Source organism: Jaculus jaculus, chromosome 8 (assembly GCF_020740685.1).
Source record: "Jaculus jaculus isolate mJacJac1 chromosome 8, mJacJac1.mat.Y.cur, whole genome shotgun sequence".
Lineage (NCBI taxonomy): Eukaryota > Metazoa > Chordata > Mammalia > Rodentia > Dipodidae > Jaculus > Jaculus jaculus.
Genome location: NC_059109.1, coordinates 40,568,977 through 40,589,216, shown reverse-complemented (window position 1 = coordinate 40,589,216; position 20,240 = coordinate 40,568,977). Strand labels below are relative to the sequence as shown.

At 42.4% G+C, this 20,240-nt stretch overlaps 1 protein-coding gene across 1 annotated transcript in view; it reads left to right on the top strand.

Annotated features, from left to right (window-relative positions):
- Gpr176 (G protein-coupled receptor 176) overlaps nucleotides 1-16,966 on the top strand; it is a 131,390-nt gene extending 114,424 nt beyond the window's left edge. The window contains exons 2-3 of the mRNA XM_004660770.2: nucleotides 9,666-9,918; nucleotides 13,825-16,966. Of these exons, the coding sequence (XP_004660827.1) occupies nucleotides 9,666-9,918; nucleotides 13,825-14,944 (1,373 nt within the window). The 3' untranslated portion in view covers nucleotides 14,945-16,966. The remainder of the gene's footprint in view (nucleotides 1-9,665; nucleotides 9,919-13,824) is intronic.
- Nucleotides 16,967-20,240: the final 3,274 nt, after the last annotated feature.

Here is a 20,240-nt window from a genome sequence, read left to right as displayed (position 1 = left end):
TCATGAAATACTAAAATGTTAAGCGAATTCTCTTCTGTTTAGCTGTACCACAGTGGTTACCACTCTTCTGAATCCTGGATTCTTAGAAAATGATACAAAGCGAGGAAACCTTTCATCCAGCTTTCGGCAGAATGAGTAATGAAGATTCAGACACAGAAAGTTCTAGTTCCTCTAGTAGAACCGGGAAACCCACATACAAAATAGGGTTTTATATGGTGAGATAAATTCTCCCTATTGTTCTTGAGGTTTTGCCCTCTTCTCTTTCCCTTTTATCCCACATGTAGCACCTTCTGTTATTAAGAATGGGGAAAGGGAAAACAGAAAGAAAAGTATTAGAATTGTTCTTTAAAAGGTAATGTTTGGGCTGGAGAGATGGCTTAGCAGTTAAGCGCTTGCCTGTGAAGCCTAAGGACCCCGGTTCGAGGCTCGGTTCCCCAGGTCCCAAGTTAGCCAGATGCACAAGGGGGTGCACGTGTCTGGAGTTCGTTTGCAGAGGCTGGAAGCCCTGGCACGCCCATTCTCTCTCTCTCCCTCTATCTGTCTTTCTCTCTGTGTCTGTTGCTCTCAAAGAAATAAATAAAAAATTAAAAAAAAATAAATAAAAGGTAATGTTTCAGCCCACCCTCATGCTCTTCATCACATAGGAGCACTTTTAAAACCATGTCACCTTCGCCAGACTTTCAGATACATCTTGTCATCTTAGTTCTTGCCTCAGGAGGAGTCATCCAAATTCTGAGCACTGCCCCATGTGTCTTAGTTATGTTAGCAGCATCCCAATCTGTTCTCTTGCTTACTTTGCCCCCTGTCCTTCTTTCTGGAATATTCTTGGCTACTAGTATTCAGAGCAACTATTCCATGCTCATATTTTATCAACAGACTCATCCTTTCAATGCCTCTTTGTGTTTTAGTCTTGACCTTGGTTTGACTTTCAGATCCATCACTTCCTTCCAGAGCCTTCCCTGCCTTGGCCATCTGGCCCTTTCCTGGGTCTGGTCACTTCCAGTCCTTTCCCCATCTGCTGCTCTGGCTCTCTCATCTCTTCATTTCTAGAAGCCTGCTGTCTGCTGATCTCCTTCCTGTGAGGATAGCAGAAAGTGGTGGCTGACCAGCCGTGGGTGTGGGGTGGGGTCTGCTCTAGGAAAACGTTACCTCCCCAGCAGTGGGGGTAAAAGCTCTAAACTGGTTACAGTTACATCTTTCCTAGTTCTTTGCCCTCCAGTCGTTCCTGTACCTCCTGCCTCCTTCCAACCTCAACTATGAATAATGAATGGGATTTTGAACTTTTAGTTAATGTCCCTGTCAGGTTGTGCCAGATCATGAGGCACACGGGCTTCTTGTTTTGAAATCTTTCTCCTCTAACTCACATCAGCTGTGCTGGTCCCAGTGGACTGAAGCAGGATCTGCTCCCTTTCCTTTCTTGTCCTCTAATTATCTTACCCTTGGGGTCCTTGGAAATAGTTCCAACACAATTTCCCCTTTCAGACTGCATAATTATAGTTGCTGTAACAGAGGGAAGAGGAGCATGGAGTGTGAGCATTCCATGTATGCTCTACGCTAATTATAGTATAGCATGTGATATCGTGGAGGGCCTCTCTCCCCACCTGCTCTGATATTGAGTATTGGCAGTGGGAGAAAGTAAACGCTCAGTTTGCTGTCTGGACACAGTTGTCATAAGTTCATGTACCTGCAAAAAAATGAGTATACAGAAACAAATTCTGAGAGTCATATTAACTTCAGATTCTTATTGAATTGTTTTTTTTTTTAGGTTTTTATAAGCTGAGTCTTAATCATAAAAATATGCTTGATGGTAATGAAGGTTGACAGAATTTTCTATGAGACTGAAAATTTTATTTATTTGAGAGAGAGAGAGGCAGAAAGAAAGAGAGAAAGAGACAGAATGGATGTACCAGGGCCTCCAGTCACTGAAAAAGAACTCCAGATGCATGCACCACCTGTGCATCTGGCTTACATACTGGAGAATTGAAACTGGGTCATTAGGCTTCTCAGGCAAGTGCCTTAACTGCTAAGCTATCTCTCCGCCTAGAATTTTTAAAAAGTTAATTATTTATTTGAGACAGACAGAGAGGATGGGCACGCCAGGGCATCCAGCCACTGCAATCAAACTCCAAATGCATGTGTCATGTGTGTCTGGCTTACGTGGGTCCTGGGGAATTGAACCTAGGTACTTTGGCTTAGGTAAGTGCCTTAATCTCTAAGCCATCTCTTTAGCCCAGCCCAGATTTTTTTTTTTTTGGGGGGGGACAGGGTCTAATAATAGTCCAGGGTGGCTTGAAACTCACAATCCTCCTACCTCCACCTCCTGAGAGCTGGGATTACATTAGTGTGTCACCATCCCCAGCCTTCTGCAAGATCACATTTGTATCACCAGGGTGTCCTAGTGAGATGGCCTGTGTCACAGATATCTAGGATAAGCTATGTCATCACCACTCATTCACACATGGCTTGTTTGCATACCTGATGATGGAAAACTTCCTCTTTCCTAGAATCATTTCTCTATATATTCGTTGTGTTTATTAGCCCACAGTTGTGGCTGATGGAAGTTCAGGAGCATGGCAATGCCATGTGCTCAGCCTCTGGTGAGGGCCTCGAGGCTTCAACTCAGTGACAAGTGAGAGAAGCAGGGATGTTGGAAGAGAGACAAGGTGCCAGGTCACTTCATACCAACACAATCTAGTCTTGAGAGAGTGAGAACTTACTCCCAGGGGGAAAGCACTAATCTCTCTTAATGAATCTGTGACTTCTGAGAGGCCACAATACCTCCCAGTATGATTACACTGGGAACCAACACTTCACATGGTGTCTGGTGTGGGCAGACTGTTCAAACCACAGCACATAACCAATGAGGGGTTATTAAAGGTTAGTGCTTTCACAGATACATGGGCAGGCCATTCTGAGAGTCTTGCTATAAAGGCTTGCAAGGAACCACATTCTTCTGGGGTGGGGCTGGGAGGGTTATAGATGGCATGAGGGATCCGAGAGTTAAGGTATCTTGGGAATCCATGAAAACTTTCTAGTTGACTTAGGTGAGACAAATTCAATTTGCTGAAAGAAGCGGCAGAGTTACAAACTTCAGACTCTTGTCTTTCTTCCTCCTTTTATGTGTTTCTGTATTGAGAGACATGAGGGACTAATGTCAGGAGCTTTATGACATCCCTGTGGGTCCCAGGGACAACGCAGGCTTGGCTGCGGAGAACTCTTTGTCTTGGTGGCACTCTGTAGTTTGTCCTTTGGACTCCATTGTTGCTAAAACTGAGGTGTATTTGTCACCCCTCACCTAACACTTTGTAAGACCTCACAGGAGCTGACCAGAAGAGACTGTTACTGGAGCCTCTTTATGTATTCTTACGAGTTACAGAAATGAGTCCTGTTAACATTTTGCCTGAATTATTTATTGGAGATGAATAGTTGAAGGAGAAACTTATCCAAGGTTAAATTGGAAAGATATATTTCATAAGATGCTTTTCATTCACAGTAATTACTTAAAATTCACCATGAATTTTAATATACTTACCATGTAGCTTTCTCTTCCTCATTCAATTCTCACTTAATTTGAACTTCCTGTGTCATTTTAAAAAAGCATTAGAATCAAATTAATTGCAGCTAAAATAACGTAATTTTCTGTTGATAATAAAGATCATCTTAAATAGAGTAGGGCAGATGCTCAATAGTTTAATCACAAGTTATAGCAAATTGGCACTTCATTAGTGAGGAAAGGGCCCAACTTTTGAGGCAGCGCAGCCTAAGGAGTCCTCTTTGGAGCCTCAGGGAGCCTCTTCAGGTGTCTTGGGTTCTCGTATCCACCACAGAAGAAAAACAGTTCAGGACCAGTTAGAGTGAAGCAAAGTTAGTGAGCTTTTTAAGCAGAAAGACAAGATTGTATTTGGGCAGAGTAAAGGTGTTAGAAGCAGAAAGTACCTGAATGTCTCAACAGTAGTTATATTTGTGATCAGGAGCTTTGATATTAGGCACAGCAGTATGTGCTGACAGATTTTTAAAAAAATACTTTTATTGATTCATTAGAGAGAGAGATTGGGCACGCTAGTGCCTCCAGTTGCTTCAAATGAACTCCATCCAAATACATGTGCCATCCTATGCATCTGGCTTATGTGGATCCTGGGGAATCAAACCTGGATCCTTTGGCTTTGCAGGCAAGCCTTAACCACTAAACCATCTCTTTCCCATATTTTCCCCCATATGACTCTGTCCTAAAAAAGTCCACTGTACAGGCTTGCAGGAGAGAAAGAGGCAGACATAGAGAAAATGGGTATGGCAGGGCCTCCAGTCACTGCAAAGGAACTCCAGATGTATGCGCCACCTTGTGCATCTGGCTTATGTGTGTCCTGGGGAATTGAGCCTTGAACCAGGGTCCTTAGGCTTCACAGGCAAACTTTTAACCACTAAACAATCATTCCAGCCCCATTAACCACTTTTTTGATGTGCATATGGCGTTGTGTGTGTGAGTGCAAGTGTGTATATGCCACAGAATGTGTGTGGAGGTCAGGGGACAGACTTTTTTTTTTTTATGTGAGAGAGAGGGAGAAAATTGGCACGCCCAGGCCTCCAGCCACTGCAATCAAACTCTAGATGTGTGTGCAACCTTACGTGTTTGCATCATCTTGTGCATCTGGCTTATGTGGGATCTGGAGAGTCGAACATGGGTATTTAGACTATGTAGGCAAGCCTCTTAACCACTGAGCCATCTTTGTAGGTCACAGCCTTGTAGCCTTACTTTTTTTTTTTTTTTGCTTGTTTTGTTTTTTTGAGGTAGGGTCTCACTCTAGCTCAGGCTTACCTAGAATTCACTATAGCTTCAGGGTGGCCTTGAACTCAGGCTATCCTCCTTCCTCTGCTTCTTGAGTGCTGGGATTAAAGGCATGCGCCACCACGCCTGGCTTTTTCTTTTCTTTCTTTTTTTTTTTTGAGAGAGAGAGAGAGAGAGAGAAAGAATGGGCATGCTAGGACATTCAGCTGCTGCAAATGAACTCCAGAAGTGTGTGCCCCCTTGTGCACATGTGTGACATTGCATGCTTGCATCACTGTGTGTCTGGCTTACATGGGACCTGTAGATTGAGACATGAGTTCTTAGGCTTCGCGGGCAAGCAAGTGATTTAACTGCTGAGCCCTCTCTCCAGCTCAACAGCCTTGTTTCTGAGGCAGGGTTCACTCATTCTTCACCATTGCTTTTGCCAGGCTAACTGGCTTGTGTGGTTCCAGGGGATTCTCCTGCCTTTGCCTCCCAGCTGGCAGCTGGGGTGTCTGGCTTGATGCATTTCTGGGGATCTGTACTTGCTTGCAAGGCAAGCTCTTTATGCACTGAGCCATCTCCTTAGCCCTCATCAACCATTTTTAATTGTCTCACTTGTGACAGTTCTCCAAGAGGGAGTCCAGTTCTTTTGTAGGCATTCTCTCATTAGTCATGTTGAGAGTCCTGGGTGTCAGCCAGTGGGGGATAGAAATCAGAACTGAGAAGTGGGGGCTTTCCCTTTTCATGTCCCCTCTAATTCTTATCCCCTCTATCTATCCTGCCTTAGTTTTGGGTTCAACAGCACAAAAGGGCCAAGACAGGTTTTGGAAGTGTCATTTTATTTTACCATGTTGCTGCAACTTTAGATAGTAAGTCCCAGGGCAGCCAGGGGACAATCTTAAACAAAGTGTGTGTTGAAGTTTGGTTTTAGTTACTTATCAATGGCCTTAGGAGTTCATTGACTGCTTTTGGTAAAATCAGTCAGGTCATCTATGTGCCTCTGTTCTTCATAATGAATTGAACTCATTCTTACAATTCCTTCTGCATGTGTATGCAGGTATGTGTGCGGGCACACATATGTTTCAGGTGCATGCGTATGCATATATGTGTGTAAGTCTGAGGTCAATGCCATGTATCTTTTTCTATTACATCCTGCCTTATTTTCTTGAGATCTCTTACTGAACCCAGAGCTTACTGATTCAGCTAGACAAGCTAGCCAGCAGGCCTTGGGGAGTCCCCTGTCTTTGCCTCTCCAATGCTGGGATCAGAAGCACATGCCACTACACCAGGATTTTAAATTTTGTTTTGTTTTGTCTTTTCATTTTTCAAGGTAGAGTCTTGCTCTAGCTCAGGCTGAACTGGAATTCCCTATGTAGTCTCAGACTGCCTTTGAACTCATGGCAATCCTCCTACCTTTGCCTCCCAGTGCTGGGATTAAAGGCATGTGCCAGTATGCCTGGCTGTTTTGTTTTTTTGAGGTAGGGTCTTGCTCTAGCCCAGGTTGACTTGGAACTAGTCTCAGGGTAGCCTAGGACTCACAGTGATTCTCCTGCCTCAGCCTACCAAGTGCTGGGATTAAAGGAATGTACTACCATACCCAGATTCTTTTTAAGTAACCAACCCTTAACGTGTCACAATGAAGCCCCATCCAAATCACACTTTCAGAAAGTGGAACAGCGTCCAGATGACAGTGAGGAGGATAAGGGCAAGTGACATGTTGCTGCTTAATTCTTTCCTGACATAAGAGCTTGGAATTTCCCCAAGTGCCATCGTCTTATCATGGTCCTGATGCCATGAGCCAGTCTTCTGGGACTCTGCCAGCTCTACGTGGCACACCTATGTGATTCTTCCTTCACAGGCCCAAGTGTCCCATTTGAAATCTCTAGCTCAGTAACTCCTTTTGTGTCTTTTGGTTTTGGTTCCTTCCCAGGCCCCTAAGGGGAGCATCCTCCAAGCTTTTTCTCTGTGTCAGACCTTTTCTTGGTATATTTGCATGCAACTAATAATAGTAACATGTAACGCTTGCTCAGCACATACTAGTCACAAAAAGCTGCTTTAAGACCTGGACATCTAGCACTTGTGTTCATTTATTTCAGTCTCCCAATCACCATAGGACATAGGGTTTATTATATTCACTTTATGGGTAAAGAAAGTTAATTCACTTGTGTTCATACAGCTGGTAAGTGGCAGATCTGAAGCTTGAACCAGAGGCAGGATATCAGGATCTGCGCTCTTTGGCATTACAGTGTCATGCCTCTTTCTAGGGTAAAGTTTTATCTGCAGCCTAACCTTCCTCAGATGAATCCTTCAATCATATTTTATTTTTTGTGCACAGAAGTCCAGCAAAGTATGAGTGTGTGATTGGCTAGCCTCTTGGAACACTTCCACAACCAGGGAATGTAGCTTGCTGCAGAAAAACAATCTCAGAAACTATGGGTTCATAATTGAACATTAAAGAACATTTCCTCAAGCCCTAAGGGAAAGCTAGCAGACCCCAACAAATGGAAAAATGAACACTTTTAGAATTAGACACAGTAGAGAAACTGAAAGAAACTAAAAGCACTTAAAAGTTCTAGATTATAGATGCTAGGGCAATGGCTCAGTCATTAAGAGCCCTTGCCCCACAAACATGAGGGCATGAGACAGCCTGATTCACCCTGAGTCTGACTCCCTAGCACCCATGTAAACAACTCGGTTTGGTCTCATAGGCCTGTAACCCTAGTCATGTGGAAAGCAGAGACTAGAGAATTGCTGAGGCTTGCCGGTCAGCCAATGTGACTGAAAATGGCACCTCTGGGTTGAGAGAGACTCCATCTTAAGGAAACATGCAGATAAGGACATTTAATGTTTTCTGGCCTCTGCACAAGACATTCATTCACATATGCACACACACACACACACACACACATACATACATCATGTGCATGTACACGTGCATGTGCGCATGCACACACACACACACACACACACACTCTTATTAGCTTAAAGGAAAAAAATGATACCATAGTAATGTAATAAAACAACTGCAGAGCAATAAAGAATAGGCTGTTGGACATAGCTTCAGATACATCCTTTTAAAAAACTATTTATTTATGAGACAGAGAGAGAGAGAAAGAGGCAGAGAGAATGGGTGCACCAGGGCCTCCAGCCACTGCAAACGAACTCCAGTCGCCTGTGCATCTGGCTTACATGGGTCCTGAGGAATGAACTGAGGTCCTTTGGCTTTGCAGGCAAATGCCTTAACCACTAAGCCATCTTTCCAGCCTAGATACATCTTTAAAAATATCTAGTTTGATTACTTCTAGCTGAAATGAAATTTTATATCAAGCAGATACACAGATTGATAAATGTAATATACTATGCAAATGGACTGAAGGACAAAAATCGTATTATCATCTCAATAGATGCAGAAAAGGCATTCAATAAAATCCAAACATCCCTTCATGATAAAAGTTCTACAGAAACTGGAAATAGAAGGAACATATCTCAACATAATAAAGGCTATTTATGACAAATCTACAGCCAACATAATACTAAATGGGGAAAAACTTGAAACTTTTCCACTAAAATCAGGAACAAGACAAGGGTGTCCACTGTCCTCAGTTTTTCTTAGTATAGTACTGGAAGTCTTAGCTATAGCAATAAGGCAAGACACACACATAAAAGGGATACAAATGGAAAGGAAAAGATCATATTATCATTATTTGCAAATGATATGATTCGATACACAAAGGACCCTAAAGGCTCGACCTGTTCGAGCTGATAAATACTTTTAGCAACATAGCAGTATACAAATAAACACACAGAAATCAGTAGCCTAACAACAAACATGCAGAGGATGAAATCAAGGAATCTCTGCCATTCACAATTGCCTCAATAAATAAGTAAATAAATAAAGAAAGAAAGAAAGAAAGAAAGAAAGAAGGAAAGAAAGTACCTTGGAATAAGCCTAACCAAGGAAGTGAAGGATCTCTACAATGAAAACTATAACATTCAAGAGAGAAATTGCAGAAGACACTAGGAAATAGAAAGATATTCCATGTTTTTGGATTGGAAGAATCAATATTGTGAACATGTCAATCTTATCAAAAGCTGTCTTCTATACATTTAATGCAGTATCCATCAAAATTCCAACGGCATTCTTCTTGGAAATAGAAAAAAAAAATCCTAAAATTCATTTGGAAGTCTAATAGGTGAGCTCCATGCCAGTGAGAGACTCTGTCTCAAAGGGGGTGAGTGGCCTTCCTGAGGATAACACTCAAGGTTGTTCTCTGGCTTTCACATATACACACACACCTGTGAGGCACACACATTAAAACAGGCATATACATATGCATGCACACCATACATACTTGTGCAAAAATAATCAAAAGACACAAAAACAATACTGGAAAATATTTGATAATTTACCAGTAATGATGGCATAGTAAAATGATAATAATTTAGGATTTATTGGGTTAAATAAAATCTATTATTACATTTACTTCTTTTTATTTTATAAAAAATATATTTACCACAGAATGTAAAATGATAAGTGTGGATTGCATTTTGTTTCTGTTGAAGAGTCTTGTAACATGGACATCATTAGAAAACTTGATAATAGATGGCTTGAGAGGAAATAAGACCTAGAAAACTACTTGTATTGCCAATCTCATTATGTGTTTGCTAGAATTAAATAAAATTCCCAGCTAAAATTTCATGTAGACTCTTTCATGTGTGTATAATCTAATAATTTCATATAAATTGAAAGCATAATATGAATTTATATCCTTTGGATCAACTTACAGCATGTGTAAAACATTTTAATCTGTATTTCCTCCCCCCCCCTTTTTTTGTCTTTTTCCCTCTCATTTAAATCCTTAATTTATTATTATTTTTTTTTTTTTGCATATCTGGCCAGGAAACTTCATGGTGTTATGGTCAACTTGCCGCACAACCGTGTTCAAATCTGTCACCAACAGGTTCATTAAAAACCTGGCCTGCTCAGGTATTTGCGCCAGCCTGGTCTGCGTGCCCTTCGACATCATCCTCAGCACCAGTCCTCACTGCTGCTGGTGGATCTACACCATGCTCTTCTGCAAAGTTGTCAAGTTTCTGCACAAAGTCTTCTGCTCTGTGACTATCCTCAGCTTCCCTGCCATTGCTTTGGACAGGTAAGGTCAGGTGGGCAGGGGTGTGTGTGTGTGTGTTCATTGAAAAATAAGCATAATGACCAATGTAACCAATGAATAATTGATAACATATATAGTGTCTCTTAGTTTGCTTGTCCACAGAAACAGAGCTAGCATCCCAAACAGAGCCCCACAAAGGCTGGGTTGTACAGCCATGAAAATAGGACCCTTGAGAAAAGACCTGGGAGTGGGAGTTTATATCATCAGGATGCTGGGTTTTACTCTAGCCTCTCTGGAATTGGCATTTACAATGCAGTTTGAAGTAGCTTGCTCATCTGATTGATCACTCTGCAATTAGGGTTCTTTGATGTAGGGTGAAAACATTTCTGGGAGAACAAGGGAATGATTCAGTGGTTATTTTTAAGAAAATGACTAGATGGCCCAGATAACACCAGAATTCCTTCAAAGGATTTATTTCAGAGGCTTCCTATTGTCCAGCTTGTTGATTTTCTTTTCTCATCATTTTTTTTCTTCTTTATTTCTTTTTATTGAGAACTTCCATAATTGTAAACAATATCCCATGGTAATTCCCTCTCCCTCCCACTTTCCCCTTTGAAACTCCACTCTCCATCATATCCCTTCCCCCTCTCAATCAGTCTCTCTTTTATTTTGATGTCATCATCTTTTCCTCCTATTACGATGGTCTTTTGTAGGTAGTATCAGGTACTGTGAGGTCATGGATATCCAGGCCATCTTGTGTCTGGAGGAGCACATTGTAAGGACTCCTACCCTTCCTTTGGCTCTTACATTCTTTCTGCCACCTCTTTCACAATGGACACTGAGCCTTGGAAGGTGTGATAGAAATATTTTAGTGCCGAGCACTGCTCTGTCACTCCTTCTCAGCACTGTGGTGCCTTCTGAGTCCTCCCAAGGTCACTTCCATCTGGAAAGAGAAGGTTCTCTAACCAAAAGTGAGAGTAGCATTAATATATGGGTATGAACATTAAGAGAAGTGCTTACCAGGCAGTTTGGTGAGCATAGTATTTACATTTAGTCAGTACCAGCAGATGTTATACCCCTAGGGCTCATGACTACCCCTGTTGTAGGTTTTCAGTATCAGGGATGTATTCCCTCTCATGGAGCGGGCCTCCAGTCCAATTAGAGAGCAGTTGGTTTCCCCCCATAACAGACGTGCCAATGTTGCACCTGTTGGCTCATTTGGCTGGCTGGCCAAATTTAAGGCTTGTAGTGTTCATTGTTGAGTATCTCCATTGATGATTTCTCTCTCTCCCATTGAACTGCATGCCATGTGGTTTGTTCCAGCTTTCTGTCATCTTGGATTCTTGTCATCTTTTAAAAGATGCTCATTTGGAAATGAATGTGATGTCTTCTTGTCATCATTCATGATTTGGAAGGCAGAGGTCTCCCTCGGTTTATACTCTCCTGGGTTTGCTAATGCATTTATCTTATGTTGAATTACATGTGTGCACGGCCGGTGTCCTTTCGTAATACTTTTCTTGCCTTCCTCTAAATTGGCTGTGGTGGAGTTTTCTTTCTTTCTTTCTTTCTTTCTTTCTTTCTTTCTTTCTTTCTTTCTTTCTTTCTTTCTTTCTTTCTTTCTTTCTTTCTTTTTGAGGTAGAGTCTCACTATGTTGTCCATTTTGGCTTCAAATTCCTGGGATTAACTTATCCTCTTGCCTCAGCCTTTCCCATAGCTGGGACTTCAGGTGCACCCGTGGTGTTAGTGACTTCCTTAAATCTTTAGTTTTACATCCCACCGACTCTTCTTTTTGTGCTTTAAAATTAATTTTGACATGTAGCTTGCACATTATAAAATTGACTCATTCTAAAGATGTGAGTGAGTTTTACTATGTTCCTAGAGCCGTGCCAGCACTGTTCTAACAGTAGAGTTTCCCTTATTCTCTTAAGAAGCCGCATGTCCATTTATACCTTCTCTGTTCTCTTCTATGAACCGCAGACAACCACTAATCTACTTTCTGTCTCTATGTTTTTCCTTTGTAGAAGCATTCCATGTAAGTAAAATCATGTAGTGTGTTCTCCATGTCTGGCTTCTTTCATTTTGCATGTTTTAACTCTTTTTATTTTATTTTTTTTTATTTTAGAGAGAGTTAAGAGAGAGAGAGAGACAGAGACTTGGTGTGCCAGAGCTTCAGCCACTGTAACTGAATGCCAGACACTTGTGCCACCTAGTGGGCATATGTGATCTTGCACTTTTCTTACCTTTGTGCATCTGGCTTATGTAGGATCTGGAGAGTTGAACATGGGTCCTTAGACTTTGTAGGCAAGCGCCTTAACCACTAAGCCATTTCTCCAGCCCTTGCATGTTTTTAAGATTCATCCATCTTAGAGCATATATCAGTGTCCCATTAACTTTTATGGCCAAATAACATTTCACTGTAGGATTTACCACATTTTGGTTTATTTGTTTACCAGTTGATGAACATTTGGTTGTTTCTACTTTTTGGATGAATGATGCTGCTATGCATCCTGAAAAGTTTTTACAATCAAGGAACTCAATTAGAGTGGGGACATAGCATTTGAAAAGTTTGCTGTGGTGCCTCAACTAAATGCAGTAATTCCTGTGGATGATGTCTGGGCCCTTGGTCATAGGTAAGCAAATATACAAACAATAAGAAATCCTAGGCTGGGACTGGAGAGATGGCTTAGCAGTAAAGGCACTTGCTTATGAAGCCGAAGGACCTATATTCAACTCTCCAGGTCCCACATAAGCCAGATGCATAAGGTAATGTAAGCAAGCAAGGTTGCACATGTGTACAAGGTAGCACATGCATCTGGAGTCTGACTGCAGTAGTTGGAGGTCCTGGCATACCATTTCTGTCCCTCTCCTTCCCTCTCTCCCTCTGTTTCTTAATATAAAAAAGTAATCTAGGCTGTAGAGATGGCTTAGTGTTTAAGATGCTTGCCTCCAAATCCAAAGGACCTGGTTTTGGTTCCACAGAACCCACATAAACCAGATGCACAAGGTGGCACATGTGTCTGGAGTTCATTTGCAATGGCTAGAGGCCCTGGAACACCTATTTTATTTATCATCTCTCTCTTCTTGCAAATTAATAAAAATATTTTTAAAAAGAAATCCTTATTTTCCTTCCAATTGATGAACTATTCATTTTTAATTGTTATTAATGCAAAAAGATAAACCAATTCTTTTAGTAGAAAGAACAGACTGACAGTTATATTTTCTTTTTTTTTTTTTTTCTTGAGGTAGGAACTTGCTATAGCCCAGACTAACTGGTAATTCACTATGTAGACTAAGGGTAGCCTTGAACTCATGGTGATTCTCCTACCTCTGCCTCCCAAGTGCTGGGATTAAAGGTGTGCACCACCATGCCCCAGGTAAGTTATATTTTATTAAGAGATGAAAATTATTTGCAGACAACAGAAGGGTGACCATGAAGAGGAAAAGAGAATCCTTTCACACTTGGCAGCTGTGTGTTTCATGCACCAAATCAACAAGTTAATTGCAAGGTCGCCTACACTTCCTGCATCCTGCTCTGGAAGTGTTCATACCATATTTAAAATGAGGGCTGGTGACGTGGCTCAGCGACTAAGTGCGCTTCCTGTGCAAGCACGAAGCCCTGAGGGGGCCTGAGATGGCTTGTGTCTTTGGATCCCATGTAAATAGTAGGCATCGTCATGCATCTCTGTTACCCCAGTCCTGAAGAGGAGCAGAGACCCAGGAATGGTTAGAACCCCACAAACTCTGGAATCAGTAGAGAGACTCCTGCCCAAAACAAAAACCTGGTGGAAGCTTACAATCTGGCTTTCTGAATTCCCAAACAACTCCCTCTGTCTTATGTAGAGTAAAAGAACTTGGTTATTTTTCCCCTCTGCTTATGTTTGGTACATTAAATACCTAATTCAGAGACTTTTTTTCTGTGAAATTAATTTTGTTTGTGTATCATACAGGTACTACTCAGTCCTCTATCCTCTGGAGAGAAAAATATCAGATGCCAAGTCTCGGGAAGTGGTGATGTACATGTGGGCCCATGCAGTCGTGGCCAGCATCCCTGTTTTTGCAGTGACCAATGTGGCTGACATCTATGCCATGTCCACCTGCACAGAGGTCTGGAGTAACTCCTTGGGCCACCTGGTGTACGTGCTGGTCTATAACATCACCACAATCATTGTGCCTGTGGCTGTGGTGTTCCTCTTCCTGATCCTGATCCGGCGGGCCCTGAGTGCCAGCCAGAAGAAGAAGGTCATCATCGCTGCACTGAGGACCCCTCAGAACACCATCTCCATTCCTTATGCCTCTCAGCGGGAGGCCGAACTTCATGCCACCTTGCTCTCCATGGTGACCGTCTTCATTCTCTGTAGTGTGCCCTATGCCACCCTGGTCGTCTACCAGACTGTGCTTAATGTCCCTGACACTTCTGTCTTCTTGCTGCTCACTGCCATCTGGCTGCCAAAAGTTTCCCTACTGGCCAACCCTGTGCTCTTCCTAACTGTGAACAAATCAGTCCGCAAGTGCTTGATTGGGACCTTGGTGCAACTGCATCACCGGTACAGTCGCCGCAATGTGGTTAGTGCCGGGAGTGGGGTGGCTGAGGCCAGTCTGGAGCCCAGCGTGCGCTCTGGTAGCCAGCTCCTGGAGATGTTCCACATTGGGCAGCAGCAGATCTTTAAACCTTCAGAGGATGAGGAGGAGAGTGAATCCAAGTATCTTAGCTCAGCTGACTTCCAGGCCAAGGAGGTTGCCTCCTGTGTGGAGGGAGAACAGGGGCTACAGTTTATACCCCCTGTACCTCCCCCAGGCACAGTAGACGTTACATCCCAGGTAGCCCCAGCAGCCCCTGTGGAGCATGAAACATTGCCTGACAAATATTCCCTGCAATTTGGCTTTGGGCCTTTTGAGTTGCCCCCTCAGTGGCTCTCAGAGACCCGAAACAGCAAAAAGAGACTGCTTCCCCCTTTGGGCAATACCCCAGAAGAGCTGATCCAGACAAAGGTGCCCAAGATAGGGAGAGTGGAGCGGAAGATGAGCAGAAACAACAAAGTGAGCATTTTTCCCAAGGTGGATTCCTAGCAAGGCTTGTAAATGCTGGGAGAAACAGGGAGCTTCAGTATTCCTACCCTCCTCTCACTCTGGCGATAGTTGTGTGCTCTCATTGCAACCCACCATAGGGTGATTCCTCCTATATGAGGCAAATGGTTCCGAGTGAAAAGGAAGTCTACTGTAAAATCTGATGTCCTATTTATTGAAAGAACCTGCCTGTCTTTCCTTCTTTCTTTTCTTTTCCTTTCTTTCTTTCCTTCTTTCTTTTTCTTTCCTTCCTTCCTTCTTTCATCTGTCTGTCTGTCTGTCTGTCTATCTATCTATCTATCTATCTATCTATCTATCTATCTGTATACCCACCCACCCATCCATCCACCCATCTCAGTGATCCATGCCCTTAGTCAAGCTCACATTCTTCTCTGTGTCACGAAAGCTGGTCAATTTGGAACAGCTCTTGAGGTACTCCATGCGCATTTTCTGGGGATTCCTCTCTTCTCTGGGATTAGCAGAGAGTACAAAGGGGGCAGGAATTCTAAGGTCACCTAAGAGAATTTTGGACTGCAGATGCCTACTTGGGTAACTTACCTTGTGTTTTGAGAAGATACATTATTTCCCTAGAAATCCCAATCACTGAATCACCATTTTTTCTAATATCCTTCATCCCTTTCCCTGGATAGAAGTAACAGATGATTGTTCTGCCCCTGTGTGACCGACATAGCAATAGATGTGCCCGAGGGTGAGGGAGGCTTTTGTCCTTGGATATGCTCACATTCCTTTGGCATCAGCAAGGCCTCCTGCAGATGCATCTGTGTCCTCAAGCCACCATCAGTGTGGGCTGCAAAGCAATGAGAGCTCTCCACTATGGCTGCCCTTTAAACTCTGTTGGTCAACAATTTGGAGAGAAGCTTAGTGGTAAAGAAGATAGTCTGAGAAATGCCCATAACACATAGTCTTTTTTGCTTCCACATGATCTCCCATGAAAGGTGACAATCAGTATGAGTGGAGTATTTGAGTGATGTTAAAAAACAAAACAAAAAACTATTTTGGGTAAACTCTTGGAATTAAATGATAGTTAAGAAGTGCAGGTTGCATTCACTGAGTTCTTTGGTAACATTAAACTAAAGACACTAGGTTGGGACAAGTGATTCTACACCAAAGATTGCCAAGCCTGTCAAAAATGGATGCAATCTGACAGAGTGGGAAGTCTCATTTTCAGTCTGTTGTATGACCGGTTCTCATAGAAAAGAAGTGAACAGAGCAGGGAGAAATAATCATTGCAAAATGGCAGACACTGTCCAGCCTAGTCCAGTTCCTTCCCAGTGACATTTCAGGAGGAGTTACAGTCACACAGTAGGGTTAGAGGGGACAACCATGTCCTCAACTCCTTAGTACCCTGGTAGCTTTTGCCTGTAATTTGAGTACACACTGGGATTGATCTACCAGGATGAAGACAACCCTCTCTTCTGTCTTAAATCATGTGGACAACTCCACTCTCTCTCTTAGGGTGTTGTGCTCTTGTTAATGGAACCTGGTGAAGCCAATTGGGTGTCTTGAGTAAGCTTGGAGGGAGGTGGTTGGGTGTCCTCCCCAGTAAACATCTACATTCTAAAGCAGTGGTTCTAACATAGTCCCTTCTTTGGCCACACTGGCTGGCGCTTGTTCCCTAGGAAGAAGCTCAGGGTATGTGTAGTGCAGGAGGTTTCCTTTCCTTCTCTCTCTTCAGTTGAGGGTGGCGCCTTGTGTTCCTGAGTGTGATTCCAAGGACCCACCCCCGGGAGAAGGAACTTCTAGTCTGTCTGTCACCTCCTGGAGTTGTTTGCTCACAGCAGAAACAAGAGCCTGGAGCCTCTCTTGACACTGTTGCCTCCTGAGCCTTGTGCACACACCTGCAACTCCTGGCCCTTGAGCTTATCTTTCAAAGCTTTCGTGATTGTTATGTTTATCAAGGGGGAAACTATCAGAAAATTCTCTTCATCTGTCTATCAAATGTACTCATTTTGATGTTGTCCTGGTAATATGTATGTCCAGCCTAATAAATTATGAAGAAGAATTTGTTTGGGTTTATTTTTTTTTTTGGGGGGGGGTTATGTCTTATATATGCTTAAACCAGAAGATTGAGTTCTAACAGGTGGTTGCCAAGTGGATTCCTAAACTTTTTGAAGAATAACATTTTAATAAAAATTAAAAAGCAGTTTCTGTATTTATACAAATTACATGAGCTGTTTTTCCTCCCCCTCTGTCCTCCAACACAGTCTCAAATAAAAGGTGCTTATTTTCTCCCACAAATGCAGACGCAGTACTACAGTAGTATTTTTCTATTTTGTTGCTGAATGAAAAGTCATTCCCAGCAGGAAACACAAATGAATGTCACAAAGATAAATTCTGAGTTGAGCAGGACTGTGGAATGAATCCCTCATCTTTCCTGTGGGAAGATCAGTAACGGGGTTGGGGCTCTAAGCTCTGGAATCTCACCTGTGTTGCTGACCAGATCTTGAGCAGGAGAAGTAGCTGTCACATCTCAAGTTTCCTTTCTGTAATGTGGGATAATAATTACAACACAAGCTTATGGCCCTGACTCCCGTACTTCATCTCCAATATGATTTAGCCAAGTGAGCACTTGCTGCTGCATCCACTCACTTCCTGGCATGCAGGCAAGGCCCAGTTTCTGTGCTTTCTGCTCTGGGAGAAGTTAGGACCAGTGAATAAATATCCCTGCTTCCTGCCCAAGGCTAGATAATTATGGGAAAGAACTGTCCATTTCTCAGGAGGCCAAGCAGAATTGAGTGACCGTTGCCTTCTCTGGTACTGAATTTATACGTCCATAAATCAGCTGGCTTCTTTCTTATCTTGCTTTCTCTAGCTTCATTCATGCTTCCAAGGGTTGCCCACTGAGTATTATACCTGAACAAAGTCCTTGTCTTGAGGTATCTTTCAGGAAAACCCAAGGGAAGCAGTAATAAAGCTCACAGGTGGGTGTCGGGGGGTAAACGGGGTGACTCAGTGCAATGTCTTGCACATGGTAGAGCTGTCAGTGTTGGGTTTATTTGACATGTTGAGAAGAGATCAGGAGATTTGTTTGGAATGTTATTCAGAGAATTATGAGATGGGTTAATGCTTTCATGGTAAAGCCTACCAACTTAGTTCAACAATAATTACTAATAATAGTCATAATTCTTTGGGTAGCACAAAATATCAAAGGCCCAGTGGAATCCCTGTAGAAAGAAAGCATAAGCCCAAACATTTACTTAGATGATAGGCCACATCAAAGCACAAATGCATATAACTTACTAGGCCAGTGGCGTAAATGTAAAACAGAATATGTAGAATGTATCAAAGGCTGACATGCAAGTCCCAAGTGGCCCATCCACAGAAAAGGCTTCAAGTTAACCATCTACTACACTAAGTTAACACTTAAGCTCAAACTAAGTCTGGACCGGAGAAAAGCCCCTGCTCTACCCTGGCTCTGTGATGCTGAGCTCTTGACAAACCTGTACTGGGGGCTGGGGCTACGATGTGCACATGGTTGTCACTATGAGCAGATCTGGGATGGTCAGAGGGGGGAAATGAAACCTATTTTAGGCTGAATTCTTGTGGAGGAGATAAATTAATGCTTTCATGCTAAAGTCTACCAACATATCACCATGTAAAATAATTAACACTCTAGCAAAGTGATTAACTTCCCCCAAATAGTTGTTAAAATTCCGCAGGCTCATGCCACAAGTAATGTGCCATATTGGAATTAACTAGCCAAAGGAAAATGAATCATGGCAAATAAGAAGGGGATGTATAAATAAAACAGGAATTGAAGTCAGTACTAATGCCCAAGGTGTCTGGGGTTTCACTTTACAGGATTTTAGGGGACGATGGATTGGTTGCTAGAGTTATAGTTTGGGTGGTGCTCTGGTTTGATTAACAGTTTGGGCTATATAACATTTTCTCAACTGCAGAGTTTCCTTCACATGATGCATCTGATTTTAATCATATACATGCCCAGTTTTACTGAGGCATATGATAGTAAATACGGGTTTCTCCCTAAAGGTTCACATAGAGGATGCAGTTTGCTTTACTGTCCATATACCCCAAACTAGTCCAGGAGGAATGGCCTACTTCTATTTAAATCCCAGGTCTACATAAAAACATATTTGGATAGGTGCAGATTAAAAATAATGGCTGCCAAGGGAAGGAGGAAATTAATCTTTCCTTTGAAGAGGAATGTACATGTAGCTTGTCACAGTGGAGGGTCCAAGATTGCTAGGTTAGTAGGTGCATTGTTTAGGAAAAAGGTACAATGACTGCTCAAGCCATCCCGTGTCTGGATGGCTAATCTATTCCCTATGTTGCCAACCTCAGTTTGTTTTGGCTTTGTTCTACCCAAAGGTCCATTCTTTGTTTGCATTTCCTCATTTGTAGAACTTACGAGGGATATTTGGTATAAACAGTATTATACTATTCTAAGGTTCATATGGAACTGGGCTCTTGCTTGCCTACAAGTTATTGCAAAGGAAAATTTAGTATAAGTTCATAGTCATGTAAGATGCAAATGTAAAGAGGTATATATGCCTCTTCCAAGTCCAGATATTAAATGAGAATGCTGGGACTCTACCCAGTTTTAAACATAGATAGAAACATGGCTACAGAGTGACAGAGTGTGTCTAAAATTTGATCGTGTTGTTATTGGTTTCCTAGGAGCTGATTTTGAGACAGGAAGGTTCATACTTTAATCATCATGAAGACTTCTGAATGCATGAAAGTGTGCTTATATGTGAACATGTCATCAGATGGAGCAAGTCCCAAGTGGCCCATCCACAGAAAAGGCTTCAAGCTAACCATCTACTACACTAAGTTAACACTTAAGCTCAAACTAAGATATTCTACTCCTGAATATCTACTTCTTGCTTTCTTCCTCCCAGAGTACATTCCCTTCTCTGGTTATAGAACACTTATCTATGCATAGCATGCCCTCAGTGACTCCTAATGTTCTGGGGAAAAGAATATATTCTGGCTGAGTGTGGTGGTGCATGCCTTTAATCCCAGCACTCAGCAGGCAGAGGTAGGAGGATTGCCATGAGTTCGAGGCCACCCTGAGACTCCATAGTAAATTCCAGGTCAGCCTGGGCTAGAGTGAGACCCTACCTTGAAAAAACAACAAAAAAAAGAATATCTTCTGAGTATGGACCCACCCAGCTCAAGGAAGGATTTCTGTCCTGTGAATGATTTACCAATGAGGTTCTATTAAATATGAACAAAGAAGCATTTAACCAGAATTTTAAAAAATACTTACTTTCTTTATTTGAGTGAGAGAGTGGAAGAGGAGGGATGAATAGAC